General features: G+C 36.0%; 1 protein-coding gene across 1 annotated transcript in view; it reads right to left on the bottom strand.

Annotated features, from left to right (window-relative positions):
* LOC141492346 (coiled-coil domain-containing protein 170-like) overlaps positions 1-9,079 on the bottom strand; it is a 35,153-nt gene extending 26,074 nt beyond the window's left edge. Inside the window, 2 exon segments of the mRNA XM_074192789.1 lie at positions 3,228-3,452; positions 8,117-9,079. Coding sequence (XP_074048890.1) covers positions 3,228-3,374 — 147 coding nt within the window. The 5' untranslated portion in view covers positions 3,375-3,452; positions 8,117-9,079.
* Positions 9,080-16,336: the final 7,257 nt, after the last annotated feature.

A 16,336-nucleotide genomic window follows, 5' to 3' on the forward strand; every position in this document is an offset into this window, starting at 1 on the left:
TAAGCATTTGCACTTAAAAAAATTTCAACACCTTACTCAAATCAGAGGGCAATATTTACTCTAAAAGACTTTGACCTTCTGGTACTGTAGATTATGGAAGATAGGGAATATTTCTGATATTCAATTGTTCTACTCAAACAATTGTTTAACCAATCTATTCATAAGGATACTGGTTTTTCAGTTGCAGTTACTTTAGGGGGAATCATAAAATTATACATAAAAATTTCATTTTAATTCACTTTAACTTTTAAAAAAAATCACCTTGAGTGGAATTAGGGTAAATGGAAAGGAGGTAAATGGGTATCTGGAAATCAATCAGTATGTGTGTGCTTGCTTGTGTTTGTGTAACAAAGGGAGATTACTTGAAGTGGAATTAAATGAGGTCTGAGCAATGAATAATTTGAAAAGCAGAAATTTGGAATATGCATGATGTTTCTGAGGGGAAGAAAGGAGGAAATAGTGAAGTGTTAGATTAGATAGACATTAATTAACATTTGGGACTTTCAGTCTTCTGTTGGTGAGTCAGGACCAGGTTGCTGAGAGGCCTCTAGTAATGAGAAGGAGAGATAGCACACAATTTATCTTTCACAAAGATTGTTCAAAAATTTGATATTTACATATTGGTGAGTACATTTACTATACTTTCTTTCTGAAATGACCTATATACTTTTAATCTATGCCACACAGACTAATACAAATCTGTATCTCTTTTCTTGCTGATGAGAGAGTGGGTATCTTTTTTTAGTTTTATTTCTCTACAGAAAGTGAAAATGGGATTTCAGAATCTTATATCTCATATAGGAATAATATTTGTTAGCCAGTTCTTATCATATTATAATAGGCTATGTCCAAACTAGTGCAAGGCCCAGTCCCAATTCCCTTCAGCTCTGCACAGACATATAAGGATTAAAAGAGAATCTCATTCTCTTGGTTACAAAATGAAGATAAGTTTATCCTGAACCACAAACATTGCTCCATAGAGGCAGTTGATATTGCACAGACAGGGCTGAATTGTTCAGTGCCATGGCCAGCAACCCTACAATTGCTGATGGGTGTTGTCTGTAATCTAAGGGTTCCAAGGAATCTCCAAATATTTAATAAAAAATGTCTTAAGCAATCTAATTATAAACTGTAGGGTCCTCTATGATGAATACTAAATTATCCTTAGTTATATAACATATTGTTGTACAATTTCTTTAGTCATGTTGGACTCCTCATAATTCTGTTTAGGGCTTTCTGGGCAAAGAGAATGGAATAGTCTGCCTTTTCTTTTTCCAGATCATTTTACAGATGAGGAACTGAGGCAAAACAGGATTAAGTGACTTGTCCAGGGTCATAAAGCTATTAAGATGTGAGGCCACATTTGAACTCAGGAAGATGACTGTCCCTGTCTCAGGTCCGATTGCCCTCATACCCAGAGAATTCATTTCCTCTAGAGGGGAATTCTTTCCTTCATGAAACTGGAAATAAACTATAATTTCTTAACTGTCTTGATGCTGAGTTTATGAATTTTTAAACTAGAAATTAACATTTGCCTCTGAAATTACTTGATTTGGTGAATTGTCTATTTAGTCAAATTGAATCATTAGTGAGAGAAAGGAGAAGGAAGGAAGGAAGGAAGGAAGGAAGGAAGGAAGGAAGGAAGGAAGGAAGGAAGGAAGGAAACAAATAAAGAGGAACAAGGAAAATGTTTAATTTGTGTCCCTAAATAAATATTACTGAATAGCAGATCTTTTGGGTAGCTTGAGAGATCACTATTTTGTGGACAAAAAAAAAAAAATTGTCCCACAGTAGCAGAACTGGGATTCTAAATTAGGCCTCCTAAGAGTGGTTGGCACTCTTTTCACTCTATTATGCTGCCTCTAAATGAAAAAGCAACCAAAACTATTGAATTAGTTAGGACTTTAATGGGTCATGTCTAATTCCTATCTTAAGCATGAATTCCCTCAACAATATGTCAAGGGGCCATCTATACTTTGTATAAAGATTTCCAATGATAGAGAGCTCATTACGTCTAAAGTAACCCATTCTTCTTTTGAAAATTTTAACTGTCAGAAAGTTTCTATTTATATTGAGTCAAAATATATCATCTTGTAGATTCTTAATTCTTCCCTTTGTCACTAAGTAAAACACTACTGATGGCAATCCTTTAAATATTTGAATTAGCCAAAAACCCCTCAAAACTCTCCTGAATCGTCTCTTCTCCAAGCAAGCATTCAAAAGCACACAGAAAGTTAGTAAAAGTACCAGAACTTAAACCTATCTTTTAAAGCCTAATCCAAAACTTTTTCAAGGGGTATGGATTAAAATCTGTACATTATGTCTTCCTGGTGACTTAGCATCCTTGATTAGATTCACACTGGATATTATTTATTCTAGCATAATCCTACGTTAAATAATAGAATCAGAATGTTTTAGGGTTTTTTTTAAATGTACAATGTACAAGGCACAGAGTATCTTTGATTAACTGGTAACCTTAAAGTTGGACAGCCATTGGCCTTTCCTTAATAAGATGAGAAATAGGGGCAGCTAGGTGGCGCAGTGGATAGAGCACCAGCCCTGGAGTCAGGCGTACCTGAACTCAAATGTGACCTCAGATATTTAATAATTACATAGCTGTATGGCCTTGGGCAAGCCACTTAAACCCACTGCCTTCCAAAAAAAAAAAAAACTAAAAAAAATAATATGAGAAATAGAGTCAATATTTTCAGACTTTTTACCCCTTATTTTTTGCCTCTTGTCTAAGAGGCCATTTTATTGTTGAGTTCTAGTCATTCCATATTAGCTAAAATATATATTGATGAAGTGAATGAGTCTATATTAACTGGCTATTCTATAGTTAGAGGCTGTCACATAACACATCATAAGTATTAAATTCAAATAAAAAATTAAAATTCTGTTTTAATTTTCCCTGGAACAAAATCTTTCATTATTAATTGCTTCAGAGTTGTTAGTAATAAAATAAAAGATCATATCTGTGCTAGGATTCAAAGAATTTTAATTGTAATGACTTTTACAAGATGGTTTGAAGAAAAGGAGTTGTGGAAGATACAGTTGCTTTAGTTATGGGGAGATGGACATCCAACATGGAGATCCAACAGAAGATTTTTTTCTGTTTCAATGAGAGCATAGACTAAAACCCCAACCAAGTTTGCAGAAAACTACTGCACAGTATTAGGAAGGAAAGGCTAGGAAACTAGATGGAAAAAAAAAAAATAACAGAGTACCTGACCCATCACTGCACTATTTTTCCAAGATGGGTGAAATGATGGATGCATGACTTTTGGTATCATGGTCTCATGTTGTCCTTTGTTTCGGTTTGCAACAGACTTTCCTGAATCTGATTGGCTTACAAACTGATAAGGATCTTCCATAGCAGCATAAATGGAAGTGTCTGGTTCTGCCAGGAGTCGATATGTGTGTGTCACTGATGAGGCGATCACAAGGTCCACCTAGAGTCAATAGTAATGCCGTCAGATATGTTCCACTGCAGCCTCTTTCTCTCTCTTTGGCAAATTATCATAGGAGTTGCCTGCTTAAATTAATGTGCTACCTGAAGGTGGGCTTTGTTTGTAAAGAGATAATCAAAACACAATAATTAGATTGTGACTTATAGTAACTTGTGCTTATATATACGCTTATATATGTCTATATGTATATTTATATATGTACATATATATGTATATTGTGCCATCTAGCCACCTACATATGTTAACTTATTATATTAACCCACACAATTGAATTATAGGCCTTGATTGTTGTTCATTCTTTGTTCTTAAGAGGACCAGTGATGTCAGGAGAGTGTTGACTTCCAAGTAAATTAGATTTAAGTGATCAACCTCACTCTCTCTTCCAGAGTCATCAGAGTTTACTGATAAAACATAGATCAGGATGGTGAGATGACTGAAGATGCACTGGGATACCTTGGCCTTTAAAACCAAGGTCTTTTCCAGGTCTCACTTTGTCTGAGACGACAGACATTCAGTAAAAAAGGTTAGGTAAGAAGTATGGACTATTTTGCCTTCATAAAGAATCAATCTGAGACAAGAAAAAAGACCCTCAGAATTTCTATCCAAAATAGAAGGTTCTTCTTAAATTAGGGTAGACTTCTGTAAATAAAATAAGTGATACCTGAAAGGAATTGCATTAGTCATTTATATCTTTGCTCTAGTTAATAAGTTCTTGATAACAAAATCTTGCCAGTCATGTAAAAGTTGCTGGATGAGAAGGGAGAAATATATAATCCTATCTGGGAATTATGTAGTCTAAATTGGGATTTTGTCTTGGGTGTGAAACTTAATAGCAATCCCTGACCTAATAGAGAGAAACTGAGTATCAATTTCTTTTTTTTTTTTGATTTTGATTTTGTATGTTTATTTTTAAAGGTCAACACATATTTAGACAACTTAAATACATAGTTCCAACAGAAATAGTCTGGCAAAAGCAGCAACGGTATCTTACTGTGTTCTCACATTCAGACACTGGTTGGGATCATCCGAGTTCTTTAAAATTTAAAAAAAAATAGTTTATTGGTACACATCTTTCTTATCTGCAAGGTAATCTACAATCTCTTGTGGATACATTAACTTTTTGGCATCTGTGTCAGGAATTTCAAACCCAAATTCATCTTCCATGGTCATTATAATTTCTACTTGGTCCAAACTATCCAAGCCCAGATCTTTCATGAAATGGGAAGATACTGAAAGCTTTTCTGGGTCAATCTTATCATATAGTTTCAAGACACAGAGGACACGGTCCTAAATTCTCTCCAGTGTCAGAGGGGACATGCCACTATATCAGCGGCTCAACTGTAGGGATATTCCTGAAACCACCGCCGCCTGCCATCTCTGCCTCCCTGCCATCATTGCCACCCCTTAAACCCCGCCTCCACCGCAGCCCACTGGGCCAACCCCAGCGGCCGAAGTAAGGCGAGCTGGGGGCTCCGGGGGCAGGAGGGTGGCACAAGGCCGAGGGTAGGCGGCGGACACAGGCGGAGAGGACACGGGTAGCCATGGCTATACCAACCCTGAGCCTGAGTATCACTCTCAAAAGGAAGGAAGGTTACAAAGAACTGTATCAGAAAAATCCCAATATAATTCAGAGCCTTTAAAGTATAATGTCAACAATACAACAGTATGACTCTACATTTATCAGAACTAGAAAATCAGGAAGCTGCTTGAAGATCAAATCCTGTGATTTGGATGGCTATATGTCTCTTATTTTTAACTATTTCTAAGGTAATCTTAAAAATGCTATAAAGGCTTGAAAGTAGAAGGATATGAAGTATTATGCTATATCTAGAAGATAATTGAAGTCAGAAGGTCTTACCCTATCAGGCAAAGTAGAAAAATGAAAATCTAAGACTGATCTGGAGAAGAGTCCCTCATCTCATTAAGTAGCTGCAACTGCTGGGCCTGTAGAATGTTTACATTTCAAAGAGATGGTTGCTGAGCAATGACCTCCCAGGGATGAAATGACAGGACCACTTGCATTCAATTCAATTCAACAAATATTTATTAATCACTTACTGGCTGGATATTCAGAATTGAGTAAAACACTAAGGATCTGGATTCAAATTATAATTCACTATAAGCTGTGGGGACATGAACAATTTACTTCATCTCTCTTTCATCTGAGGTTTCTTCATTTGTAAAATAAGAAATACTGAGTGGAATATGTTTGAAACCCTCCTAGCTTTAAGGTTGTATAAGTATCTTTGCCCTCAAATTAGGGAGAATAAGATAACCAAATGGCTATGAAACACAGCATAATAGGTGCCAAAGAGAGTTCAAAACAAAATGCCATGGTTGTTCAGAAAAGAGAGATTATATGAATTTGGGAGGATCAAGAAAATCTTCATGGAGGAGGGAGAACTTTAATTTTGGAAGATGGGAAGATGATCAGTCAGATATAATGGCTTTTCATGTGGTCATATTAAAACCCCAAGTAATTTCAATAAATTCTTTCTCAAAACAAAAGCATCCAACTGACTCATTAACATTCAAAACACAAAAAAGGTAAAAATTATGTTTTGGCTCTTTTCTGCCTGTGAAAAAATTATTTTTCCATTAGAAAAAACAAACAAAACAAAATAAACAAAAATACTAAACACTTAATGTAACATGAAACTAGTTGTATATGCATATTCACCCTTCCATTGCCCTCTTTTGGTACATTGATGATAAGGGTCTCCAGGTCTTCATAAAATTTTTCTTAAACTTCATCAGTGTTCATCATGGCAGAAGCATAGGCACCAATGATGGTGGCATGGCATTTTCCTGGAAATGGTAATCTCATTGTCATAAGGCTGTCATTCAGATTATTAGGTCCCTTTTGGTAGGCATTCAAGAATGTTGACTAGATTAGTTTTGATAGCAAAACATACCTCAGCTTCATGGCGTTCCCTTTCACTGTGATCCCTCCAGAAAAATGTGTATCCAGCTCTGACTTCAGTAAGCTGGCCTTCATTTCCCAGCCTAGTTTCACTCAGGGCTGCTATGTGGATACCATACCTGCTGAGTTCTCTTGTGACAAGACCTGTTTGTCTTTCAGATCTATTGGATCTTGTGTTATCTAGGAATGTGCCCATGTATTGTTCATCCAAAAACTGACTGAAATTTTCCAGGTTATATGGCATGAAGAGGTTATCCTCCCCCAAGAATTCAAGGTTGCCTCCATCATCCATCTCTATAAAGGCAAACAGAATAGATTCTCCTGTGACAATCACAGGGGTATTTCTCTTGTATTCATTGCTGATAAGATTCTTGCCAGAGTCCTTCTCAATAGGCTGGTTCTTCACCAGGAAGTTGGTCATGTTCCTGAGAGCCAATGTGGCTTCAGAAAGGGTAGAGGAATATTGAATGTGTTTGCAGCCCGATAACTCCAGGAAAAATGCCAGGAACAGCACAGAGGTCTGTACACATTTAGAGATCTGACCAAGGACTTTGATACCATCAGTCATGAGGGTTTATGGAAAAATTATGCCCAGAGAATTTAATCAGTATTATACGTGAGTTCCATGACAACATGATAGCCCAGGGTTCTGGATAGTGGACAATGCTCTAGAGATTTCCCTTTTGCCAATGGAGTAAAACAAGGATGTGTCCTTGTTCCCATGCTTTTCAGCATGGTGTTTTCAGCCATGTTATCAAGTACCTTTACTGATCATGAGCATGGCCTCAAAGTCAGTTTGATGGGAAATTCTTTAACTTGAAAAGGCTACAAGCCTAGACCAAAGTGGAGGTAATGTTGGTGCATGATCTTCTGTTTGAAGATGATTGTGCCCTCAGTGCAGACTCTGAAGCTGAGATGCAACAAAATATGGATAGATTCTCTGCTGCTTGTGTTCATTTTGGTCCTACAATGAACATCAAGAAAACCCAAGTGCTCCATCAGTCAGCACCACACCATCCATATGTGGAACCATCAATTACAGCAAAAGGAGAAGTTCTGAGCACTGTGGACAAGTTCAATTACCTTGGCTGTGTCCTTGCCGGGGAGGTTCGCATTGATAATAAAGTCAGCAATAGCATTACCAAGCTAGCTCAGTATTTGGGTGGTTCTGAAATAAAGTGTGGGAGAGAAGAGATATTAGACTGACTACCAATCTGAAGGTCTACAGAGCTATTGTGCTGACCTCATTGCAGTAGATCTGTGAAACTTGGACAGTCTACCAGCACCAGGTCTGGAAACTGAATAGCTTCCATTTGAATTGTCTTAGGAAGATTGTGATCACCTGGCAGGAGAAAATACCATAAGATCCTTTCTCATGTTAAACTGCCTTGCATTCCAACATTACTACAGAAAGTGTAACTACGATGGACTGGTCATCTTGTTAGAATTCCAAATGTATGTTTTCCAAAATAATTATTATATGGAGAACTCACACAGGGCAAGCACTCACAAGAGGGTGAGAAGGATACCCTGAAAGCCTCATTGAAGAACTTTAGAATTTATTGCATAGCATGGGAGACTCTGGCACAGGACCACCTAGCATGGCATGCCCTCATTAATGACGGAGCTGCATTCTGTGAGGAAGGCAGAACTGAAACAGGAAACGTGACACATCTGTTTAGAGTACCCATCCTAGGTTTCACATGGACTATTTGTGACTGACCTGTGGTAGAGCATTCTGAGCTTGTACTGGTCTGAGCAGCCACAGTTGGAGATACTCTAATTTGTGTCAAACACAGTGATGTCATTTTGGTCTTCTTCGTTAATGAAGGCCAAGAACCACTCAGCAACCATTCCATTATTTATCAAATGACAAAAGAAATGAAGAACACATCAAATTAATAAAGAAGCAACACTATCCATTGTATTTAAGAGTTTTGAAGCTGTTTGGTAATATCTTTTATTTAGTAGATAGTCATCCTCTGCTCCTAATTCTCTTTCACCCACATTTCGATATCCAATCCTTTGCCAATTCTACCTTTGAAATATCTCTTCTAGACTTCCAGCCAAGATGGCGGAGAGAAGGCAGGCAGAGTTCTAAAGTCTCCTGATCTCTTCCCCATCTATCACATGAAACAAACCTCTTAAAGGAAATCCTACCCAGAAAACCCAGAAAGAAAAGCCAGGAGAAAAAACATGTACCTCAGGATTTCTCTCTGGCAGCAGCTTTGGCTGAATTCAGGCGGGTGAGTCTGGGCTCAGAGGGAGGATCAGCCCAGGATCAAGCAGATTAACAGCTGAATTGGAACCAGGAGTCTGAGAGCCCGAGAGCTGGACATGCTTGATCAGCAGTGGGCATAGATGGCAGGGGCTTGAGACAACTAGGGAGCAGAGGCGCTGGTGTTGGTGCTGTCCCCTGGGAGCTTGCAGACAGGACTAGAGGGAAGTTCTGGAGCAGGAAAGCTGTGGACACACCATCCCTGAGCGGCTCTGGTCTGAGGAACTCAGGAGTCCCATTACAACTCAGACTTCTTCCCTAACATACAAATGCAAACTAATTCTGCCTCAGGCCCAGGTGTATGAGGAGAAGAACCAGCCCAGATGAGGAATGACCTCATGCCAGAGCAAAGCCCACTGTTGGTTGAAGGTAAAAGAATTCAATAGCGCCAACTCCTCCCTTCCAACAAAGGGAGAAGGCCTCAATCAAAGTCACAGACACTACAGAGAAAGCAACCAGCACCTCCTACTTGCCAGCCAGAGAAACTTCACTCAGTGAGTAAAGCTTTTAGTAATCCCAAGTCCCTGTGAACCAGCCCCTCCCCAACTCAGGTCTTAGCAAGATGAAGAATGGTCAGAGGAAAGGTGGATCCATAGAAAAATTCTTGGAAGGGAAAGACCCCAACTCAGAGAGACCTCAAACCTCTGAGGAAAATACAATCTGGTCTTCAGCATAGAAAGACTTCCTTGAAGAAATAGGAAGGAGCTTAAAAAAAAAACATAGAAAGTACAATTGGATAAATACAAAAGGAGAATAAATCTCTCAGATCATGAATTGTACCAGTACAAAATGAGAACAATTCTGTCAGATCCTCAATTAGGCAAATGCAAAAAGAAAATAATTCTCTTAAAACTTCAATTGGTCAAATGGAAAGCTCTTTCAAAAGTAAAATTGACCAATTGGAAAAGGAGTTGCAAAAGGTTAAAACAGAATGGAGTCTACAGAAACTAATTACTCCATGAGACAGCAAGAGTAAGTTAAACAAAATCAAAATCATCTGCAAAGAGTGAGAGTTTTGTCTCTTCCTTCCCAATTCGAATTCCTTCAATTTCTTTTTCTTCTCTAATTGTTTTTGCTAACATTTCCAATGCAATATTGAATAGTAGTGGTGATAATGGGGAGCCTTGTTTCACCCCTGATATTGGGAATGCCTCTAGCCTCTCCCCATTGATTATAATGCTTATTGATTGTTTTGATAGATATTGCTAAATACTGGGGAATATGGATAAAGGGGGGAGAAAGGGGGAAAAATACAAACAGAGGGAAGATAGCACAGAGGGCAATAAAGAATTAGTAATCATAACCCTGAATGTGAATGGGATGAACCCTCCCATAAAACATAAGCAAATAGCAGAGTGGATTAAAAACCAGAATCCTACAATATGTTGCTTACACGAAACTCATCTGAAGCAGAGAGATACATATAGAGTAAAGGGAAAAGGTTGGAGCAAAATATATTTTGCTTCAGCTGAAGTAAAAAAAAGCAGGGGTAGCAATCCTTATCTCAGACAAAGCAGCAGCAAAAATAGATAGCGTTAAAAGAGTTAATGAAGGAAACTTCATCCTCCTAAAAGGTACCATAGACAATAAAGTCATTTCAATACTGAATATATATGCACCCAGGGGACAGCACCTAAATTATTAGAGGAGAAGCTGAAAGAACTACAGGAAGACATAGACAGCAAAACTCTGCTAGTGGAGACCTCAAACTCCCGCTATCAGATCTAGATAAATCGAATCATAAAATAAAGAAGAAAGAAGTTAAGGAGGTAAATAGATTGTTAGAAAAATTAGATATGGTAGAGTTATGGAGGAAACTGAATGGGGATAGAAAGGAATATACCTTTTTCTCTGCAGTACATGTAACTTATGCAAAAATTGACCATGTACTAGGATATAAAAACCTAATGATCAACTGCAGAAAGGCAGAAATAGTGAATACATCTTTCTCAGATCATAACATAATGCAATAAAAGTCATATGCAATACTGGGCCAAGGAGATATAGACCCAGAACAAATTGGAAACTGAATAACCTCATTTTAAAAAATGAGTGGACCAAAAAACAAATTATAGAAACAATTAACCATTTTGTCCTAGATAATGATAATAATGAACAACATACCAAAACCTATGGGATTCATTCAAAGTGACTCTCACGGGATATATTATAGCTCTAAATGTTACATGAATAAATTGGAGAAAGAGGAAATCAATGAACTAAATATGCAACTAAAAAAATTAGAGAAAGAACAAACCAGAAATCCCCAATTAAATACTAAATTGGAAATTCTAAAAATTAAAGGAGAAATCAATAAAATCGAGAGCAAAAAAACTATTGAATTAATAAATAAAGCCAAAAGTTGGTGAAAAAAAAACAAAATTGATAAACCTCTGGTCAATTTGATTAAAAAAAAAGAAGAAAACCAAATTGCTAGTATCATAAATGAAAAAGGTGAACTCACCACCAATGAGGAAGAAATTAAAGCAATAATTTGAAATTATTTTGCCCAACTCTATGCCAATAAATTCGATAATATAAGTGAAATGGGTGAATATTTATAAAAATATAAGTTTCCCAGATTAAATGTAGAAGAGAGCAAACACCTAAACAAGCCCATCTCAGAAAAAGAAATTCAATTACCCATTATTGAATTCCCTAAAGAAACAAATCTCCAGGGCCTGATGGATTCACAAGTGAATTCTACCAAACATTTAAGGAACAATTGGTTCCAATTCTATATAACTCTTTTGAAAAAATAGGGAAAGATGGAGGTCTGCCTAACTCTTTCTATGAAACCAATATGGTGTTGTCACCTAAACCAGAAAGACTTAAAACAGAGAAAGAAAATTATAGACCTATTTTCCTGATGAATATAGATGCAAAAATCCTAAATAAAATCTTAGCAAAATGATTACAACAAGTCATCACTAGGATAATACATTATGATCAAGTAGGACTTATTCCAGGAATGCAGGGTTGGTTCAATATTAGGAAAAGTGTTAGTATACTCAATTATATCAACAACAAACCTATCAGAAATCATATGATCATATCAATAGATGCTGAAAAAGCTTTTGACAAAATACACCATCCATTCCTCTGAAAAACACTAGAGAATGTAGGAATAAATGGACTGTTTCTTAAAATAATTAGCAGTATCTATCTGAAACCATCAACAAGCATTATATTCAATGGGGAGGGGCTAGAGGCATTCCCAATAAGTTCAGGGGTGAAACAAGGATGCCCATTATCACCACCACTATTCAATATTGTATTAGAAATGGTAGCATCAGCAATTAGAGTAGAAAAAGAAATTGAAGGAATTAGAATTGGGAAGGAAGAGACGAAACTGTCACTCTTTGCAGATGACATCCAAAAAACTACTGGAAATAATTAGCAACTTTAGCAAAGTTGCAGGTTATAAAATAAACTCTCATAAATCGTCAACTTTTCTATATATGTCTAGCAAGATACAGCAGGAAGAGCTAGAAAGAGAAATCCCATTCAAAGTAACCTCAGACAATATAAAATACTTGGGAGTCTATTTGCCAAGATAGACTCAGAATCTTTTTGAAAACAATTATAAAACACTTCTCACTTCTCACACAAATTAACTCAGATTTAAATAACTGGGCAAATATCAACTGCTCATGGATAAGTAGAGCTATTATAATAAAAATGACAATTCTAGCAAAAACTAAACTATCTGTTTAGTGCCCTACCAATCAAAATTCCAAAAAAATTACTTTAATGGGGTAGAAAAAATTTTAAGTATATTCATATGGAGAAATAAAAAGTCAAGAATTGCCAGGAGCTTAATGAAAAAAAAAGTGCAAAAGAAGGGGGGCTTAGGCCTACCTGATCTAAAATTATATTATAAAGCAACAGTCATCAAAACTCTTTGGTATTGGCTAAGAAATAGAGTGGTGGAACAGTGGAATACACTAGGTGTAAAAGCAAGAAATGATTATAGTAATCTGCTGTTAGATAAGCCTAAATAGTCCAGACATTGGGATAAAAACTCCCTCTTTGATAAAAACTGCTGGGATAATTGGAAGTTAGTATGGAAGAAACTTAGAAGAAAACCTAACACCCTTTACCAAAATCAGATCCAAATGGTTACCAGGACTTAGAAAAAAACAATACCCTAAGCAAATGAGAAGATCAAGGATAAGTTTACCTGTCAAATCTATGGAAAGATGAGCAGTTTATGACTAATGAATAGTTGGAGAACATCACCAAAAACCAATTAGATGATTTCGACTACAATAAATTAAAAAGTTTTTTGCACAGATAAAACCAATGTAACCAAGATCAAAAGAAATGTAGTAAACTGGGAAACAATCTTTGCAAATAATGATTCTGACAAAGGACTCATTTCTGAAATATACAGAGAACTGAGTCATATATTTAGACCAAAAAGCCATTCCCCAATTGACAAATGGTCAAAGGATATGCAAAGGCAATTTACAGATGAGTAGATGAAAGCAATTCATAGCCATAAGAAAAAAATTCTCTAAATCATTATTAGAGAAATGCAAATTAAAGCTTCTCTGAGGTACCACCTCACACCTCTCAGATTGGCCAATATGACCAGGAAGGATAATGATCATTGTTGGAAGGGTTGTGGGAAATCTGGGACACTATTACATCGTTGGTGGAGCTGTGAACTCATGTAACCCTTCTGGAGAGCTATCTGGAATTATGCCTAAAGGGCAACAAAAATGTGCATACCATTTGACCCAGCAATACCACTACTGGGTCTATATCCTGAAGAGATGATGAAAAAGAGCAAAAGCATTACTTGTACAAAAATATTTATAGCAGCCCTGTTTGTGGTGGCAAAGAATTGGAAATCAAGTAAATGTCCTTCAATTGGGGAATGGCTTAGCAAACTGTGGTACATGTATATCATGGAACACTATTGTTCTATTAGAAACCAGGAGGGGCGGGATTTCAGGGAAGCCTGGAGGGATTTGTATGGATTGATGCTGAGTGAGATGAGCAGAACCAGAAAAACACTGTACACCCTAACAGCAACATGGGAGTGATGTTCAACCTTGAAGGACTCTCTCATTCCATCAGTGCAACAATCAGGAGCAATTTTGGGCTGTCTGCAGAGGAGAGAGCTATCTGTGTTCACTTAAGGAGCTGTGGAGTTTGAACAAAGTTCAAGGGCTATTCCCTTTAATTTAGAAACAAACAGATATCTTTTTGTCTGATCTTGTTACCTCTTAGACTTCTCTTCTCTTTAAGGATATGACTTCTCTCTCATCACATCCAATTTGGATCAAGGTACAACATGGCAACAAAGTAAAGACTGACAAAGTGCTTCCCATGGGGGGCGTGGGGGGAGGGAAGCAAGATTGGGGGGAAAATTGTAAAACTCAAATAATATTTTTTAAAAAATAAATAAAAAAAGAAATATCTCTTCTATGAACCCCTTCTCTTCTTTGACATAGTGAACATCCTAAGCAGTCCCCCTTCCAATAAATGGCATTTTCCCTGACTATCCCTTATGTCTATAATTCTCTTCCTCTCCATCTCTGACTCCTATCTTCAAGTCTCAGCTAAAATCCCAAATTCTACAGAAAAGACTTTCTTAATCTCCCTTTTCTGGTTCTTCTTAAATTCCAATACCTACCCTCTCTCTGTTGATTATCTTAAAGTTATCCTGTATACATCTCATTTGTACATAGCTGTTTGCATATTATCTCTTCCATAAGATGTGAACTCCTTGAAGGCAGGGACTTTCTTTTGACATTTTTTATATCAGAGGCTAACAAATATCAGGTGCTTAATAAATGCTTTTTTTGACCGAATGACTACCTGAAAAAATGTTGCAGAAATCACTTTCTACTCACTATCATTTACAGGCTGTAAATATGAGCATAGTGGAACCAGTCCTAGACCTAGTAAGCAATTAAAGCAACCACTAATCAAAACACTGGTTTTGTCTTTTCTCTGGACTACATCTACTTGGTAAAGAAGGACCAGGATTGGATGAACCCAGACCATAAAGCACCAGATGTTGGTTTAATTACATTTTCCATAAAACTGTCACCCAATTTGTCCATCCATTTTTGTTGAATAATAAAGTTTTTTCCCCTAGTAATGTGTTGGGGGGGTAAAATAATTTTTCTGTACATTTGATTCTAAGTCTTCATCATTTAATCTATTCTTCTGACCAGTATCCTATTTTTAATTTAATACTAGAACTTTTTGATAATTGCTGCTTTCTTGTATAATTTGAGATGTCATTTCTATTCTACCTTTTTCATAAATTTTTCATTAATTCCCTTGAGATCTTTGACATTTGACATATGAATTTTACTACTATTTGCTCTACTTCTATAAAATATGAACTTTATTTGGGTTCATATTATGCTTATTAAATTGTGCAATATTTATTATAATATCCTAGTCAATCTATTTACACTGAATACCTCTTCAGTTGTTTAGCACTGGCTTCATTTTGTAAAAAAAATTTTAATGATATTTTTATAAGTCTTTTTGGTCTCTGTAAATTAATTTTCACATATTTAATTATATATTGTATCTTAATATAGAGCCTAACATATATCAGGTGCTTAATAAATGCTTTTTATTGACTAAATGACTGCCTGAAAAAATGTTGCAGCTTTATTTTTGTAGTTAGATTTTTTGATGATTCTCTTGGGTTTTCCATATAAACTGCCCTCTTATCTGAAGAGATATTTCCATTTTTTCTTTCCCAGTATTTATTCATATAATTTCTTTTTTCTTTTATTGACATAGTTGGAGGTAACATTTCTAGAGTTATGTACAATAATAATGGTGAGAGTGGATAACCTTTGGTCTTTTTTATATTTATATCAACATTTTATTTGTTTTCCAATTGTTTTCCAGTAGCAGTTTCTACCTGTCACCTTTGATCTTTTTGAGGAAATTTCTAATATTTTATCACGACAAACAACACTAGTCTTTGTGTTTAGATAACTGTTTTTATCTATGTTAAGAAAAATCCTTCCATTCTTATACTTTTTGGTATTTTTAATATCAATGAATATTTTATTGAGATTTTTCTTTATTGATATAATCAAATGACTGTTTTCATTATTTATTTATTTATTATTGTTGGAACATTCACTAATAAACTTACTATATTTATATTACTAGAATAAATCTATTTTGGTTAAAATAATTTATTTTTAATAGTTTTTTTTTAATCAATGATTATCTGTTATTTTTCTTTTACTTTGCCTTATCCACCCTGAATCAAGCTCAGGATCACACTTGTTTCATAGAAAGAGGAAAGTGATCCAAACAATCCAGCAACTGGATAAAACCCTCTCTCTTTGATAAAAACTGTTAGGAAAATTGGAAGTTAGTAGGCAGAAACTTGGATTAGACCAACACCTCACACCCTATACCAAAATAAGATCAAAACAGATACATGATCTAGACATACAAAACAATATTATAAGCAAGCTAGGAGATCAAGGAATAGTTTATCTGTCAGATCTATGGAAAGGAAAGCAGTTTATGACCAAAGAAGAGATGGAGAACACCATTAAAAATAAACTGGACAATTTTAATTACATTAAATTAAAAAGCTTTTGCACAGACAAAACCGCCATAACCAAGATCAAAAGAAATATAGTAAATTGAGGAAGAATTTTT

The sequence above is a fragment of the Macrotis lagotis genome, chromosome 6 (genome assembly GCF_037893015.1).
Source record: "Macrotis lagotis isolate mMagLag1 chromosome 6, bilby.v1.9.chrom.fasta, whole genome shotgun sequence".
Classification (NCBI taxonomy): domain Eukaryota; kingdom Metazoa; phylum Chordata; class Mammalia; order Peramelemorphia; family Peramelidae; genus Macrotis; species Macrotis lagotis.